The sequence below is a fragment of the Plectrocnemia conspersa genome, unplaced genomic scaffold, assembly GCF_051122295.1.
Source record: "Plectrocnemia conspersa isolate PC_06_02 unplaced genomic scaffold, ASM5112229v1 ptg000004l, whole genome shotgun sequence".
Taxonomy (NCBI): domain Eukaryota; kingdom Metazoa; phylum Arthropoda; class Insecta; order Trichoptera; family Polycentropodidae; genus Plectrocnemia; species Plectrocnemia conspersa.
Window position 1 is genome coordinate 15,762,384 of NW_028277168.1, and position 17,743 is coordinate 15,780,126.

The window sequence follows — 17,743 nt, forward strand, 5'->3', positions numbered from 1 at the left end:
AATATATACACTGATTATTGTTTAATAACTATAAAACTATCAGGCTAATGTAAATGAAGTCAGAAAATATAACAAATTTAAGATATATGTATGTATTACATATATAACTAACTTTTATTTTAACAATATATTCTAATATGGTGGATTTTCAATAAAAGTGCTTACTACGCGTAAAGTTTAGTAAATATTAATTGAAAAAATCTCAATTCAGACGCTGAAATATATGTGAAATATTAAAAAAAATGGCGTTGCGACGCCTGAACCTTGTCGCCTAATAAAAGTGGGTTCAAAGTGAGTGATAAATCACGATGAGCCGAGTTTTAGATTATTTCTGGGAAGCAAATGACCATGGCATATTTCCACACACATACAAATATATTCATGTATGTGTATGTACCTGTTGTTGTATGTATATTAATTATATTATATATTGATGACTGCATATGTACTTTTCCATTAGCATTAATCACGCAATCATAATGTTTTTCAAAAATACAATTATATCAAAATTATAATAAAACGTTAAAGACGTAAATCCAAAGAGCACTAATCGCCATTATCAGAGTAATCACTATTATCAAAACACTATTGTGTCATGGTCGTTGGTGTTTGTCTGAAACCTATTAAATTATTAAAATATTATAAATTATCAACGAGTAATAATCAATCTACAAAAAGATTGTTTTTTGGTGATGGTATTATTACAATATTATATAAACTTTTGTTTTAATTATTGGCTTTGTGGTGCAATAGAAAAGTTTAGCCCACGCAACGATTAATGAAGACTGAACGTCTAGACGCAAAAGAAAATGCTAAAAATTATACAGCTACATCATTCAATAAATTAAAATATTTTGTATAATATTAGCACAGAAAATCAATTTGTTCGTATCCGGTCATTACTTATTGATCGACAGATTAATATAAAATTACAATACAAAATCTGTAAAGATCTATATCTAGCGGATCCGACTTAAAACTGGATAAGACCGAATATATCGTACATGTTTAAAATCTTATCTGGTCCGCATCTCGTCATCTCGCGAGGAATAATTTATCGCCATTTTCATTTAACATCAACGGCGAGAATATCCCTTATCAGAAAATTATTCGCGATGAGATAACTTTTTTCGTTTACGAGCGAAAATTCAATGTCGCCGTGCCAGAAATAAAACTAGAGATAAAATCACACACAATCTTCTCTCTTCCGAGCTCTCAGTCTTAACTGTGAGTGTTTTTCACTCTGTAAATTATCTGACGAAATATATTAATCTTAAAGATCAGACATTGTCCCGGAAAACGACTTTTCAACACATCGAACGATCGATAACAACCGTTCGAGTAGTGCTGTTATCAATCGATAGTATTAAAAACTTATTAAAAGACTTCACAATTCTTGGTAAATGAAATTGTTGCATTTAAATAAAACGTATTATAAATACAATACAACTCACGTGAGATTTGTCACGATAAATATCGTACGATAAACGTTTTTGTAACTATATTATCTCTATACTTGTTTGCAATTAGTAAATAATAAATAATAAATTAATAATTCATCGCGATGGCTACAAGTTATAAATTACGTACGAGAAACTATAAATGTTTTCCTATACTAGTTCTTACATTAAACATTTTTCATTCATTAAAGAGAATTGATTAACCCTCTGTCCTTATATGCTGTAATTATTTTGATATATTACTGTAAACAGTATTAATCGGATTATGAGTAGGTACGGAACGATAGTAATTAAGCTAAAAATGCTTATTAATGATTTTGTTACTGCCTTATCGCTTTTTTTGATAAATTTTTAGTTAAGATATACATATTTATCATGCGTGAGTATCGATCAGAAAATGATAGCTACGACAATATGCGTATATCATGTCACTCAACCTTGCCATAAACTTGTGTATGCAAACATACCATTGAGTTTTTTATTAAATAATAATATAACTAAAACCCTAAGTATTAAAAAAGTGAAATATTAACTTTATGTATTATTTAAACGATTTTATATTTTAAATCACAAATGGCACTTATTTTTTTTATTTTATAAAATATTTTTTTAGTATTGCAAAATTAGGCACTTAGTCTATGTTTTGTTACTCATGTGAAGGTAATTAAATTTTTTGTTACTGTATTGAGTCTTTAAATTATAATAACAGTTTTTCCCTATATTTGAAGGAAGACTTAATTTTTCCATAAAATCAATCACAATTTTAACATAGATGCAGAACTATTTGGTACTGGAATATTAATTTTAAAAATAATTAAATCAAAAAATAAATTGATTTTTGAAATAAAACATTTGTCTAAGTATAAAAAAAGAAAACCTTTAACATATGACATAGAACTAATAAGAGCAATAGACTTTAATTAACTGCGAAAGTTATAAAAGTATTGAGTTATATATTTATAATATAATATTTTTAATACTTTTTATAACAAATTATTTAAATTGTACGACTAAAACACATAGTTTACCATGCTAAATATTTTTAAGAATTTTGCAGAATTTTTGAAGTATTGAAAAACAAAGAAATTTACTAGACCTTGTGGCGAAATGTATGTACAACAATGCTATAATAAAACATCGTATGTATATAAAATATATATTAATAATGCATAATGAATTTCAATAATATTAATTTATGTTAAAATAATTATAAATTATAAATCCAATCGATCACTTTTTTATGTTATCTAATATAACATATAAACTTATTTCATATGTATAAGTATTGCCATAAACATGAGCTCATATATTTATATAAATATATATATATATATATATTGAACCAAAAATTGCGCATTTAAAAATGTATTGATGATAACATAGGATAATAAATCAACCTCAGGGCTAAACTTAAAATTAAATTATTTCCCCCTAAGAAATAATTAGTTTTTATACTATAAAAAATCTAATACTAACCTGCAGCTCTGATCATATTCTTCCTGATACCATCTTCATCGGTCAATAGAGGGGCAGTGCGTCTACCCTCGGCCTGCCACATAAAGCAGGCCAAAGGCAAAATGTAAACCCACCACCGCCACATCGTGTATATAAAAAATAACACCACTCACTTTTCACCAATCACAAAATAAAGTCTACTATACAAAACACTTTTCACACCACCGGCACAGATTGCGGCATCATCGTCAATCAGAAATGTATAACACTGCCCTGTGAATAAACAAAATAAAATTTAAATAAAAAAATGCAATGCAGATCAGCTGCATCCGAGATGCATCTGTGATATAATCGCCGCGCTTGAGAGCTACGTGTTTGTCATGGTAATCTGAAGTTTTCCTATTGTGGTTTTTGGGCAATGTGTTGTACCGGTTGTTTTCAGATTTTCCTGAGGGGTCTTTGGGTGAAAAGCGAGTCTCGTTCGCGATGTGCGATATGTATTGAGTCGAGAGCGAAAAACGCGACCGTTCCCCGCCGGGGCCCGCACGGTACTGGCGAGAGCGAGTCGCTCGCTCGGGCGATAAATCACCCGACGTGCGAATCCGATTTGTTTACATTCTCCGGGTAGCGAGGAGGAGGGGACAGGAGAGGACACCCGGGTGACAAAATCGCTACCGAGGGTTGTTACTAACGAATAGTCAGAAAGTACATCGGAAAATTTGACAGACATACGCGGGCAATCTTATGATGAACATCGTATCGGCTATTCACGGAAAAATTCAAGGGTAGAATTTCCGACCACCACCCCAATTTTTTTTAAAAAATGATAAATATTTGTATTTATGTACAAAGAAATTAAGTATCATAAATGTATTTAATAAAGTACGTTTTTTAATTATCGATAGATGGCAGCACTATTCAGGTGTCAAGATCAAAAAGGAGAAGCAGCTGTTACAAGATGACAACACATGACTATATATAAAAATTATGACATTCAAATAGGATGTAATCAAGCACCAATCATAATCTCCGGATCCTGCTCTTTTCAACTTAAGCATTTTATTATAAAAAAGTGTAAAAATAAAAATGTATCATCCCTTAACTCACTATAAGCATTCAAGCTTTGAAGTTTTGAGGTAGTAATAGTAAAATTTAACTATTGGAAATAACGTAAACCGTAATAAAAAAAGATAATTGATTGAACATATTAAGCTTTTGGAATAAAAATCTTAATTTATACAAAAAAACGATGTTTGACATATTTATTTTTCAGCTACTACGTTGCTTTTTAAGTATTATTTTTATACTTGTTTTTCGAGTAGAAAAACCTAAAAAATATACTTAATAATAACTTATCTAATTTTCTAATAGCATTATATTAATAAAAAGAAAAATAAATAGTCCAATCGGTCTTTGAATAAAACATGATACATTTTCTTCAAACTTATATATTTTATTAATTGTAATAATTATAAATTATAAATTAATTGCAGCTATAATATATTGTAAATGCATTTAGGGGTAGATACAAAAAAATATTTGTTTATGTTCCATCAGGACACTTATATAATACCTAAGCTGTTAAACGTTTTATTCCTGGGTTACAAATAAAGCTGCAATTTAATTATAGAAAAAAAATTATCTACTGAGATATTTTTGTGGATATTTTAGTTACAAACTGATCATTAAAAACATGGAGGTCTACGACAATGAAAATATTTTGAATATTTGATGTTGGAGAGAATTCGAATAAAAATTTTGAAAACTCTACAAGGAATACGTATTTGTATTCTAGTATTATTTTGCAAGGAGCATTGGGAGACAATTCATTGCATTCTCGGCGTATCATTAACTCAATAAAGTTTTTAAGGGGCGGTGTCGACAACCTGTCAATGCGAGTTTTAGAGTGTCCTAGAGAGTCGCGATCGCGTCCCTTATTCTCGCCGTTGCACGAGCTTTCTAGCTTCTTAACGAGCTTGGCAAACCAAAGGATGTTTTAGCGATAGCTATAAGGAGCTAGAAAAAGTATGTAGAATGGTGCTCATATATTTTAAGTATGCTATAACTATTTTTTTAATAATATTTTTTAAATGTCCAATTATATAAATATTGCTTGTAAAATGGCCATCATGATACATTATGGAAACCTGTCAAATCATGATGGTTAGATTTGTAATAAAAAATAAAATTACAAAAATAAAAAACCAGCATTAACGCAAGAATCGTGCAGATGTCCACGTGTGAAAAAATATGTTTAGTTTTTATTTAAGAAACAAATATATTACAGAAGATTTTTGGATTAAGAATTTCATTAAAGTAGTTCATTTATCACAAAAGTTTTAAGGAAATCCGATTAAAACTTCATGGTCACACAAACCGATATATCCCATATCCAATAGATACACAAAAAAAGTTTTAAATGATAGTGATATAAGGGTCTCTTGATGATATTCAAAGAAACACCATTGAATTTTTTAAATTGTATCATAAGAAATATAAGAAATAATTTTAATAAAATATACCGAAAAGTGAGTATTTTAAATCGTAAAATATTATATAGTTACTTAATAAATAATTATTTCTATTAATATTTACATATTTTTTGTCAAAGTTCAATATTAACTTATGGCAGAATTTGTTACATAGAAAATATTATATAATGTATTTTACTAAATAATTTTGCTATGTGTCTTATTAGGAAGTTATATAATGCATAACAGTTTTGCACCTAAGTGTTAAACGAATATTTTTTATTACAATAAAATTTTCATTATCACTGTTATTATACTATATTGTTTTATTTTATTTATTGAGCAAAATAGTAGAATGTTTAATTATTTGCTCTACTTTTAATAGTCACTTATATTTAGACTTTTCTGTTTATTTTTCAAAAATAAAATTGCTTTTATTTTATCTAAATAACCAAATCAAAATAATCAGTTCGACGAACTCCGAGTTATAAAAGTGAAAACCAATCAATACGATTTAGTGTTGTTATATTTGTGTTGGATCGAAATCAACATTTGCAAATCACGAGTATTTTTTCTATGTATGCGCTTATATGAACGAGCGTTAAAACAGTTGGCAGCGGCGCCGCGTCGAAAACAAACTGATCATAAATAGAATTTATAGTTATTTTATAAACGAGTTCATTTATTAGCTATGGAGTCTTTTTTATTTCTACTAAGACAGTAAATGCGAACGAAATCACTTTTCACCTCATCTGTATGATATTTTTATAGAGATAACCAACAACGGCGGCTTAGAAAATCTTGGTTAATTTAATTATGAATAATATAATATTAAACCCCTATAAACACGTATATTCACTTCAACGCGAACGATCCTATGCTGTCAGCCATCTTTTCTGATTTTCTAGTCAGATTTTATAAATTGACCGTCAATTAAATTTTCGCCATTAATCACAGCCTCGTTAACCGTTTGACAGGTTGTATCGTTGATACATAAATCAATAAAGTCGACAACGTCGGTACATCTGCAATTGACCTCTGTTCGTTTGACACGCGTGAGCGTATATATGAGATTTGTTCTTGTTGATTTTTACCTACAAAGAAACATACGTTATAGGGTAAACATGTAGCAAACGGACGCCTATGGATTTAATTTAAAATATATTTAAAGAAGAACAAAATGATGTCTAATATTTTTTTTTCAATATTATTAAAGGGTTCAAAGTCCTGAACTACATGAGAGCAGAGTTTTTCACGCCTTCAAAAATTAATCAAGATATCTATAAATTACTTAAATACTTTTTAAAAGTAAGTCAGCTTATCATACTACAAACGTTGATCTCAAACTAGTGATACACGGTTTACATCCACTACTGCCTGTGAAAAGTCATGAGTATAATAATTTAAATGTACTTAATAACACCTAATTTAAAGTGAATTTAAAGAATAAAATAATATAAAACAAATTTTCTGAATATATTTTTTTTTTATTTCTGTTGAAGAATTAAATTTCTCTTTTTTTACACTTATTATGAATATTTTCTTTGATTTTTTTCTACATTGAAATGTACTATATCTAGTACCTTTTTCTCGAGAATTGATTATTGTGATTTTATCGAGAAAAATGGTAAATCGAGAATTTTTATTTTTCGAAAAATTTGCTCATTTTTCGAAAAATTTGCTAATTTCTTGAGAATTTTCATAGTCTTTTTTGTTAAGAAATAGATTTGAAATAACATTTTTAAATGTTTTAAAACCACTGCATTTTTTATAATGCTACGTAAGAAAATATGGATTAATGCCAGATGCTTTAAAATATGCATTCTTTCTTGGATGCTTTTAATTGAGCTCAGTATTTGAAAGACATAAAATATTTACGATCTTATCTTTGTTTTGGTAATCTAATAACTACATTATTGTCAGATAAGAAGAAACCACTCCGCGTAAAAATTGGCAGATTGCAAATATGTATGGAAGCTTTCCACGGAGTTTCGCCATAAAATTTGCATGACGACGAACTTCAAACTCATTTTTTAATAATCTAAAGAGATTTTAATCTGTATCTTGCTCGAAAATTGAAAAAATGAGAATAGCAGCAGCTGTTATTAACAATTATAGAATCTGTAGAGTCCATTGAAAAAGTCGAACAATTATCATTAGCTTAACAATTAAAAAAAAACCTTTCTTAATCTTAAAGAGAGTAATGTAAGAAAACTACCATCTCACGGATTAATGGAGAAATAATTCAAAATATTTTAATAGACGAGCTAAAGAAGCAACGACTTACAGTGCTTGTTTGCTACCCTATTGTTGATTAAACTAATATCGATATCATTTAATAAAACGAAAGCAACTTTTCTACGGGGAAAATTACCTTACAAAAAATAACAAGGAAAACCGATCCCACTATAGGTGGCATTTCATAAAGTTATTTTAAGCATAATATATGATAACATAACTACTAATATGTTTTATTAAATGATCTTTTAAAATTCTTTAAGTTTTTTATATTTTAATAACCATGATTTATTTAATTTACGTGCTTAAATATTATATTAACAAAAAAATATGGCAAAAATAAAAACAGTAAAGATATTTTACATATAAAGATATTAACAATACTATACATTGTTATTATAAAACATACTATCTAGTACATATATTTTTTAATTTAGCAAAAATTTTCGAAAAATGAAAATCATCGTGAAACAAGAATGCCTAATGAATTTGTCAAATTTCAGTAAGAGGAGATATAATATTATATAACCCGACTTTCTAATACTTTTTAGGTTAAAAATGAATTAAGTTTATTCTTTACAGATACTTCACCAATTGTCGATTTCTATAGAATAGTTAATCGTACATTTATATTTTGACTTATACACCAAAATAAGTCAAATCAAAAAAAAATTAAAAAAAAACCTTAACAAAAAAGTGATGGGAATAATGATGAGACGAGTACTCTGTAAATTACAGCATAATCGTTAAATAAGAGATGGTCCACAAAGAGCTTTCTACTAGAAGTGGAAAGATATATGAATCGAAAAACTCTCGATTTTAAAGTTTTATTGATTGTCGAAAAGCACCATGGCCGCATTAAGAACATACAAATGAGCAGATAATGTTTCTTCCACACAATACAGCAAGCATTATTTAGCCATTAGATAAAGGTATAATTGTTAATTTAAAAAAAAAACATTAAGAGCACCTATCAATATATTGTGGATAAGCTGAAAAATTATGCATTAACAATAACCGACCTCTTGAAAACATTTTCTATTTTGAACTATCACTAATAATTTATTTATTTCGTTTAAAATCTCTTGCACTACAAACGTACAATTTAAATTTTGCCATTGAATTGCATATAGGAGTATTTAATAATACATATAGTAAAATTGACATAACATGATTGTTTAATTGACTGAATTGTAATGTCAAAACTATTGTGTGTATTTAATGATTATTGGATCTATGTTTTCCGCTGAGTGGTCTAAAACATGTATACCAGACACCATAAACTTCAATGAAATTTATGGTGATTTTCCAGCATACTATTAAAATAATAAAATGCAATTGGCAATTATGAATAGCAAGACCATGAATCACGACTATTCTAACGATCCTAAATGAATCCGATCCCATTGAATCCTCGTCATATTCACCAACTTAATCGCCATTTCTCAGAAGAGAGATCACTTTGCCGCGGAGGGTCTCTCATCCGGCCCCAATTCACCGACAAATCAAATTAAGATTATTTATAATATAACGTTTAATATTTAAGCTAAAACCAAGCCGGTCGAGATGTGACCCGTCTTGGGCCGCAGTGTCCATAAGTCGCCATACATGGAAACCTGCTTAAACTGACTCTTGTGTAACGTACGCGTACATACACATTTGCGATCACAGTTGGGTTTTACCCTTTGCAAACGGAACGAGGTGAGAATAAGTCTCGTCAGCGATAAAAATCGGACAATGCTTGTCGGACATGAGTTTTTCGTTTGATTCGTGACGGTTTTCCGAACGGTCGTGGGCCACGCGCCGCTTCCAAAAGTTAAAAACGGACGATCAGTTGTCTGAAATAAACCGCTTTTTTGGTCACGGCTGACACTAGACGCGTTATGTAAACACAGTCACCTGCTGTATGTCGTGATTAATTGGTCGATTTGATATTAATGCCTGTTGTTAGTTCGATACAGGAGCGACGACACTAAAATGCATTTTGTTAAATTGATGTTTTCTTCTAGGGAAGATACTTAAAGACTAATAGTTTTTAAAAATAAAAATACTGAAAGATATAAAAAATGTAATACATTGTTGGCTATCCTTGGAAGAGTTGGCGGATACCTTCGAGCCTAATGTGGGTGTACAACAGTGAAACACCTTTTTAACTAATATATTTTAATAGTAAAAAAGTCAGTTGTATCATATAATACAAATACAAATTTTCTTCGGTTGTAAAACCACATACAAACAAATTTCACATAAAATGATTGAAACGGTAATAATTTAGCTAAATATACTCAGCCCTTTCAGTGACACTCATAAAATACTATTTATTTTGGTTTCGTTGCTTTTAATTAGTTTTCTTAGATATTGTTGGCATATTTGTTTCGTTTGTGATTTAAAGTTTAATATTTTTAACTTCAGATGGTTTCAACCACTTGCACAATTTGTTATAATTTAGAAGTCATTCTAACGACTATTTAGAAAAAAACAAAAAGAGAAATCAAAGGTCTTGAAAGTCGGGCCACACATGTATATCATAATAATAATAATAAAAATATCTCATGATCAAACAATTGCGTTAATAATTATAAATATTGCATGGACCACCTAATATAATATCACATTCATCCCAAGACGTTAATTATTAACAATTGCCGCAATTCCTTTAGGAGGATTATCCAGAGAGCAATGCTAGAGTAAATCACAACAATCCCAGCCCCTCTACTAAAGTTACACCTGACAATAATACAACTCGACACGCCAACGAAGACACTCCGACTTCCAAAACCTGCCATTTCAACTCCACTGCTTAATAGCAGCATCTTAATTCCTCTATACATGTCGTATTTTACATATATATGGTATTAAAATAAACTGGTAATAGCTTTTCCGATTTTAGTTTATCCATGAGATTTTTATAAAAGTTTATAATCTAATGTGAAGCACTTTGACGTATTTTGATAAACTAGAAAATTGTTTTTTTACTAATTTGTCGATAGTGAAAGCTTTTTTCCCTTTACGAGAAAAATATAGGCAAGAAAGTGACGAATTCATAATATTTATAAAGTAAACGATGGTAATCGGTGAAAGTATTTTAAAGGCACTGGTGAGTCATTTCCGGGAGCTTTTCCATTAGGAAGTTGTTGAATTATATTGGCTAGTTCTTGAGTTGTCACAAGGTTTATTTGTTTAACTACAATTTGATATATAAAAATATAATCAAATTGTAGTTTCATTAAAGTTGGCTAACTAATCTATAAAAATAACGTATTAATAAAAAATATGGAAATACATTAGTATAGTTTTCACAAAGATTAATTTTTAATCAAATAAAATTTTATTACTGTATGAATTTTTATATTTTTACTTTGGCATATTTATGTATAAGAAATTATTTTTGTATTATTATTTTAGATCACCATTTAACACCAACAATTTAATAAGTGTGTAGTTTTATTTAAAATAATATAAACCCCATACAAATATATGGATTATAAAATGGTGCCAAAATTTTTCATAACAAATCAACTAAAAAAACTGATTGATCAATCGAGTTTTATTTTTAAGGGATAGTCTTTTTGACCAGTGATAGTTGATTGCTAGAGAATATAAGATACGTAGTTTTCTGATTAATTTGAATCTTTAGAAGACGAATTTTATCACAAAGTAGGACATCCGAAAATTCCTTTAATTAGTGTTATGGTAAGATCCACAAGAACGCGATTATACGCATCTAGAAAACCTAAAAGGAAAGGTAAATATGCGATACAAGATCCAGCTTAACATAAATAAAAATTTCAAGCGAATCGTTGATTTACCGTAGGGCTTTCTTTAACATATTTCGTTCTGTGGCACACTAATCAAATTAACGTAAATAAATTACAGTAAAGCGTTTGATTTGCTTCTTCTATTAAGTTGATAAATATATCCTTTTCACATTCGCTATTTGTAATCTAATAAAGGAAAATCAGTTTTTTGTGATAACTCATATACGTAAGTATACTTTTACTACATTATTGCATAATGCTTATATTACACCATGACTCATGCGCGCAAGCCAATTTGTCACTTTGCGCGCACATATCGTTCAATTAAAACGCTCCAAACAATCAACGGTAATGACCAAAATGACCGGGCACACAGCGTAACAACTACGTATAGTTTGGTGGTGTGACATGTATCCAACTAATTGAGAAGTTGCATCAGCGACGAATTGCATCGCTGCAACGGAGCGCCAAACTGTCTGGCACTGGCAATAACGGTCTAGCTAGAGCTACTTATCAGCTAGCCGAGAAATCTTTTGCCGTCCTGTCCCATAGGCATGTATTGTCATTGCAGCTATAGCACTTGCAGCTTTTTCTGCCCACGCATTCCGATGCCATCTAGAGACAGTCGTCACAAGCGTCGGTGAGGCTGTGAGGAAAATATTAAGTCAGGCATGAATCGGAACGTGGGCATTTACACGTGTAAAACCTCATTATGATTCTGACGCGATGGTTAAAATTATGATTTTTCAGTAAATGAAAAAAAAATTAGTAGATATCCGGAGTGACAATGCACACTATCTAGCGGGTTTTTTATGTATGTGATTTAGTCAATAAATTAGTTTATTATCTTCATTGCAGAATCATTCTTTATGCTCTTAAATATTAGAGTTCCCAACAAACTTTAGTGACCAACTTTTATATATATATACTATATATACATATATAATAGTTAGTGAAATTATACCTCTTTCACCTTGTATTTTATTTAATTAAAAATGTAATAAAAATATATATTTTTCTATGTAGATTCCATGACGTCCAATATAAATTTTTCAGCTCTTGGTAAGTACATACATGAATACCCCGAGAAAAAACATTTCGTCTGTTTTTGCAACCACTCCAGAGGAGATTTGCGCATGTCTTACTAGAAACATGTGCATGTATCGCGTCCAAAATGTCCTCTCGTTCATCCCAAACGAAAGTCAACATACATAATATTTCCCGTAGATGGTTGTTGGGAGAATTAATTTTACATATTTGGTAATGGTTATGGTGCTATTTCTTGCTCGTTCTCTTGAGTGAACACATGTTTTATATTCAATAACAATTCCTCGTACGACGCCGTCTTCTCCTTCAAAGTGCTGTAAAATACTTGGCAAGCATCGATACGTCGTTCTTAAAATTATGAAGTCAACTGATGTGCCACATACCTTTCTGACACTTTATGGAACTACAGAACATCATGGACGATGTAATATACTGAACTATAACTCATTTCCAGAAATGAAGCTATTTCATTCACTACTACTCGGAGATTTTCCTTAACGATGCTTTAAACTGCTGCAATGAATACTGATGCAAAAGTGAGATATTTTTATATACATACAAGTGTAATTGTTAGGAAGCGGATTAGCCAGACGGGACATATAGAAAATTCCCCGGAGGCAGTAGGTGTATCAATAATACTTTTTAAACGTATTTTTTGTGCTTCTTCTTATAAATGCATGCCTCGAATATTTTAGAGCTGCAATAAGCCTTTTTGTTAAAGCAATAAATATATACATTTGAAATCAATAACCTATGTTTAATATATTAATGGTTCCTTTAATCACTAGTAGAACTTTATACCTAGAAAGAACAATATAAATACTCAACGATAATCTTAATATGTTGATAAAGTAACCAAAAAAGTTTTCATTTGAGTTTTATACAATTACTTGTATACATTTGAGTCAAATCAGATTCCACGCGTTGTATTTGGACTATGACGAGAGATAAGAAAACGATCAGATCAGGAGAAAGTCCATAGTTTTATAACATGACTTGACTCGCATATTTCTAGTCAAATCTGAAAAATTTACCCCTGGCACGCGAAACAGATCGCCTTAGCATTTGAGTGTGCAATAACGATTGTCGACGGTGCATCGGCGTCGATGGTGTCGTCGGCCCTGAAATGGCATCCATCCAAGTGACTCTGCGCATGGACAAATATAGAAACCTGCGGACACTTATGCCGACGACCATAGTGCTTATAAATAAACATGGGGTCTATGTCACACCGTGGCCTGATCGGTGACGTAACGCAATGGCCAAACGCGTGAAGGACGCGCGTTGACGCAAAGGACGCTGCCGAGTCCTGACCGTGACGGACGCGAAACGGATTCGTTAATTGTCAGACGGTGGACGGGATGTTGTGAGTTATGGCCAGGGCTAGTTTGAGCTGCTAAATTAGGAATTGAAGTTGATAAAATCTATGACTAAAGAAATAGAGAGGAATCAGCCAAACTTGTTTTGAAACACGACATAAACTGCGTATGCTTTGAGATCATCTATACCCTCTATCAATTAAAAGCCAGTGCGCTAAATTCATATACATAGTGCCATTTGATTCATTTTTATTTCTCATAATATATTTATACAGTTAAACTGAGCTACATACTAGTTACTTTTTCTAAGATTTTTCAGTATATTATAAATTTAAAATGAGTATGAATTATACAACGAAAACGCTTAGAAAAAGAGTGCAAGAAAAGAGCTAGTTATTGCTATGTTTTCCAAAAGGATTTGCAGCTTTTTCATCAATAAGATCACGACTATATTTTGAAATAATCCTATTTCGAGTTTTGAGTCCGAATGGGTGCGACTTTGCAGACAAAATAAACGTTGGAAAAATTGGTAATAATTATAGGCATATAAAAATTACCAAATATTTAGAAAAATGTAGATGCTGCTATCAGGTGATGGGAATAGAAATTGCAGGCCTTAAAAGTCGGAGAATCTTAATTGGAGTATCTAGCTAAACTATTGTTAGCTGTCTTTTGTCATTTGATGTATCCACGACGCGTTTGCGTTCTCTTCCGCCTACCCCTCTGTGACCAAATGTCACATATTTTATAATGTTGCTTTGAGGCAACTCTATCGAATTGCAGATGAGGATGTTTGCGGCCAATTGCATCGTTTTTTGGACATACACAAAATCTGTTTTCACTTCAAAATAGAAACGATCTAGATCAGTGTTTCCCAGCCTTCTTTATGCCATGCCCCACCGTAGTCTTTTCAAAAGTCATATGCCCCACCGGCATCTTTTTTAATAAAACAGTAGGTAAATTTTCAAAACGTATATTATAATTGAAATAATTACAAAATACAAATTAAAAATGTAAGTAAAATAAAATAAAATGGTAATGCCTAATCCATTATTAAATTATTAAATTCACTTACGCTTGCTACAAAGAAATTTTATGTGTGGATCTAACTTGGTTAATTTCAGTCTTAAGTCTCCTCTATTTGTAATATTCAATCGATTTTTTTTTAATGAGTTAATCGCTTATGGCGCTAAAACCACATTCCACTAAATAAGATGATGGAAAGGGTAATAATAAATTTCTAGCATGGAAAGTAATATTAGGATATTTTGTGTTAGTTTCTTCTCACATCCATGCCATTATTCCTTTTATATTGAATAAATTTGTAATCGAATCATCATTTTGCATTTCCGAAAGTTCTTCATACAAATTTTCATTTGAAATATCTACCAGCATTGGTTGTGTCAACCAAGCTGGAAAATGTATCTCTTATAAATCAGCAAATCGTTCTTTAAAATCAGTTAATAAAGTTTGCAGATGGTCTAAAATAAAACGTTTAGCATTATTAGTCACTTTACATTTTTGGATCCAGTAAAATTTTTCAAAATTGTTGTTAAAAATATTTTTTTCAGATAATTCGAAAAAAGTGGTCAATGCAAATATCTTTGCTTTTGCATCGACAAGTGTTTTCTCCGATCCTTGAAGTTGGCTATTTAAAATATTTAATTTTTCAAATATATCAGTTAAATAGTTTACAAATGCTTTACCGTCGACCGTCATCAAAAACTTTATATCAGATCGGTTGCTTAAAAAATCACAAAGGGTATCGAATAATTCCATAAATCTGTTTAAGGAATTTCCTTTTGAGAGCCATCTTACTTCAGTGTGAAGTAACAGTCTTACGTGTTCCGCATTTTGTTCTTCACAAAATAACTTGAACTGTGAATAACACAATGCACCACAGTCATATCTGAATTTAGCTTATTAAATAAATCTTTGGAGGTAGTGGTGCTTTCTAATGATTTGCAGAATAACATTTCTTCTGCAAATTCTCTTTTATCAATATATCTTACGTAAGCTAGCAACACGGCTTCACTGTCTCTCAAAGTTGATTCATCCATTTGAAGTGAAAATTTTCTTGTTTTCAGCTTTTCAACTAGTTGGATTTCAACGTTTTCACTCAATTCGTCTATTTTTCTGCAAACAGTAGTGTTGCTGAGGGGCATAGCCTTCACGAGTTTGTCATGTTGTTGTAGAATTGTTTTAAGAAATGCTGATATTGATGGCTTGATTAAATCCTCTCCTATAGTATGGTTTTTTCCACATTTAGCGATGAGCAATGAAATTTGGTAACTAGCCTCAAGACTACGATCAAGACTTGCAGTTTGTGCACAAAATAGATTTGTTAATGTTGTTCGTTTTCCAAATTTTTCTTTAAGATTTTGAAAGAATATAATATCTGAATTAATATGAGTACTATGTTTCGCCTTCAAATGTGCTTCAAGACGACCTCGTTTCATTGTTTCATTGGTAAAGGATTTCTCACACATAAGACAAAAAGATAGACATTCGTCATGCCCAGCAGGTATAAATCCAAATTTTAAGAAATCCTACGCACGTGGGTATATTTAGTCGTGAACGAGCAAATTATATTTATATGTGGAATATTTGATAATTTCCGACGTGTCCCATCTCTGAAGCGTGGTGTCCCATCTCTGAAGCGTGGTGCCCCACCTCTGAGGCGTGGTGCCCCACCGGTGGGGCGTACGCCCCACCGTGGGAAACACTGATCTAGATGGTCAATTTAACACAGCGATTTTCAACCAAGAGGTTGAAGACAGTAATATTATGAGCAGGTTATAATGCATTGTCTATCTCGCATCCTTTCAACACAAAGAGTAGATTTTAAGGAGTACGTATGAGTGAATAACGTTTTGGTATTAGGTGGTCCATAACATATTTCTAATTACGAATGCACTTGTTTAGTCACGAGATCTCTCTTCCCATTTTGTTTATTCCCCTTTGTTCGAAATTGTCGTTAGAATGCCCTCTAAATTATAACAAATTTTTCAGGTATTTAAAACCCCCACAGTCAATTAAACATGTATATACTAGATCGGGTTTAATTAGAAATAAAATAAATATTTCTTTAAAGCATCATATTTTAAGAGAAAAACCTCTATTGTGTTACACTCGTGAGATCGAATCAAAGACGACACAATCAAGAAATATGCGTCAGAAGAGATAATATATTGAATTTTAAACTAAAAAGAATCCATGACAACAAATAATTGTATTTTTAAATCATAAGTATTTTTCATTGTAATTTAAATATGTATGTATAGTTTTTGGTAAGAACTAAGTACGTTTTAAATGAATTTAAGTATAAAATAATTCAAAAATTAAACCAATCACAGTGAAACTTTGTATTTACAGCATTAGGGTCGAAATTTATTTAGTTTCGTGGTCGCGACTGTTAATTTTAATTCTAATTGACAAAACGATAAATTCTGTCGTTGTCGAAAAATGTCGTCGGATCGAACGAGCACAAAAAAATGAGTAAAATAAACGCCGGCGCCGAGAAAAACATGGCAGGGCACCACCCCATCGATCATAATATTTTTTATTTTATTATGTTAGGGTACGAATTTTAAATTGTCAACCTTCATTATGTTGTGCAAAAACTAAATACATATTTGTATTAAAAATATATATAAAATAATAATTATAATTCACTACAACATCAATTTTTAAATAAAAAGGTTAGGCTCTAGTGACACTTTATTTGTTTAGAAGAACTCAAATGCATTCAAGTCAATACTGTAGGGTTAATATATACATATACATATGTCAATTTACACATAATTTATTTCTATATTTTTATTAGTTGTTTTGAATAATGTTTATGCCTTTCATTTAAATTGATTCAAGCTGCATCTAACTAGACGGCCATTAGTGATAAACCCATTGATATTGCTTTAAGAAAGGGTATTATGAATGTGTTTAGCTAGTTCTTATTACGAACATCGACAATCTTAAAGTTATAAAAATGCCCG

The 17,743-nt window shown here is 30.7% G+C and overlaps 1 protein-coding gene across 1 annotated transcript in view; it reads right to left on the bottom strand.

The window, feature by feature from the left end:
• sog (chordin short gastrulation) overlaps window positions 1-3,484 on the bottom strand; it is a 136,222-nt gene extending 132,738 nt beyond the window's left edge. Inside the window, exons 1-2 of the mRNA XM_088184603.1 lie at window positions 3,345-3,484; window positions 2,937-3,188 (exon numbers count right to left, since the gene is read on the bottom strand). Of these exons, the coding sequence (XP_088040729.1) occupies window positions 2,937-3,060 (124 nt within the window). The 5' untranslated portion in view covers window positions 3,061-3,188; window positions 3,345-3,484. The remainder of the gene's footprint in view (window positions 1-2,936; window positions 3,189-3,344) is intronic.
• Between the last annotated feature and the right edge of the window lie 14,259 nt (window positions 3,485-17,743).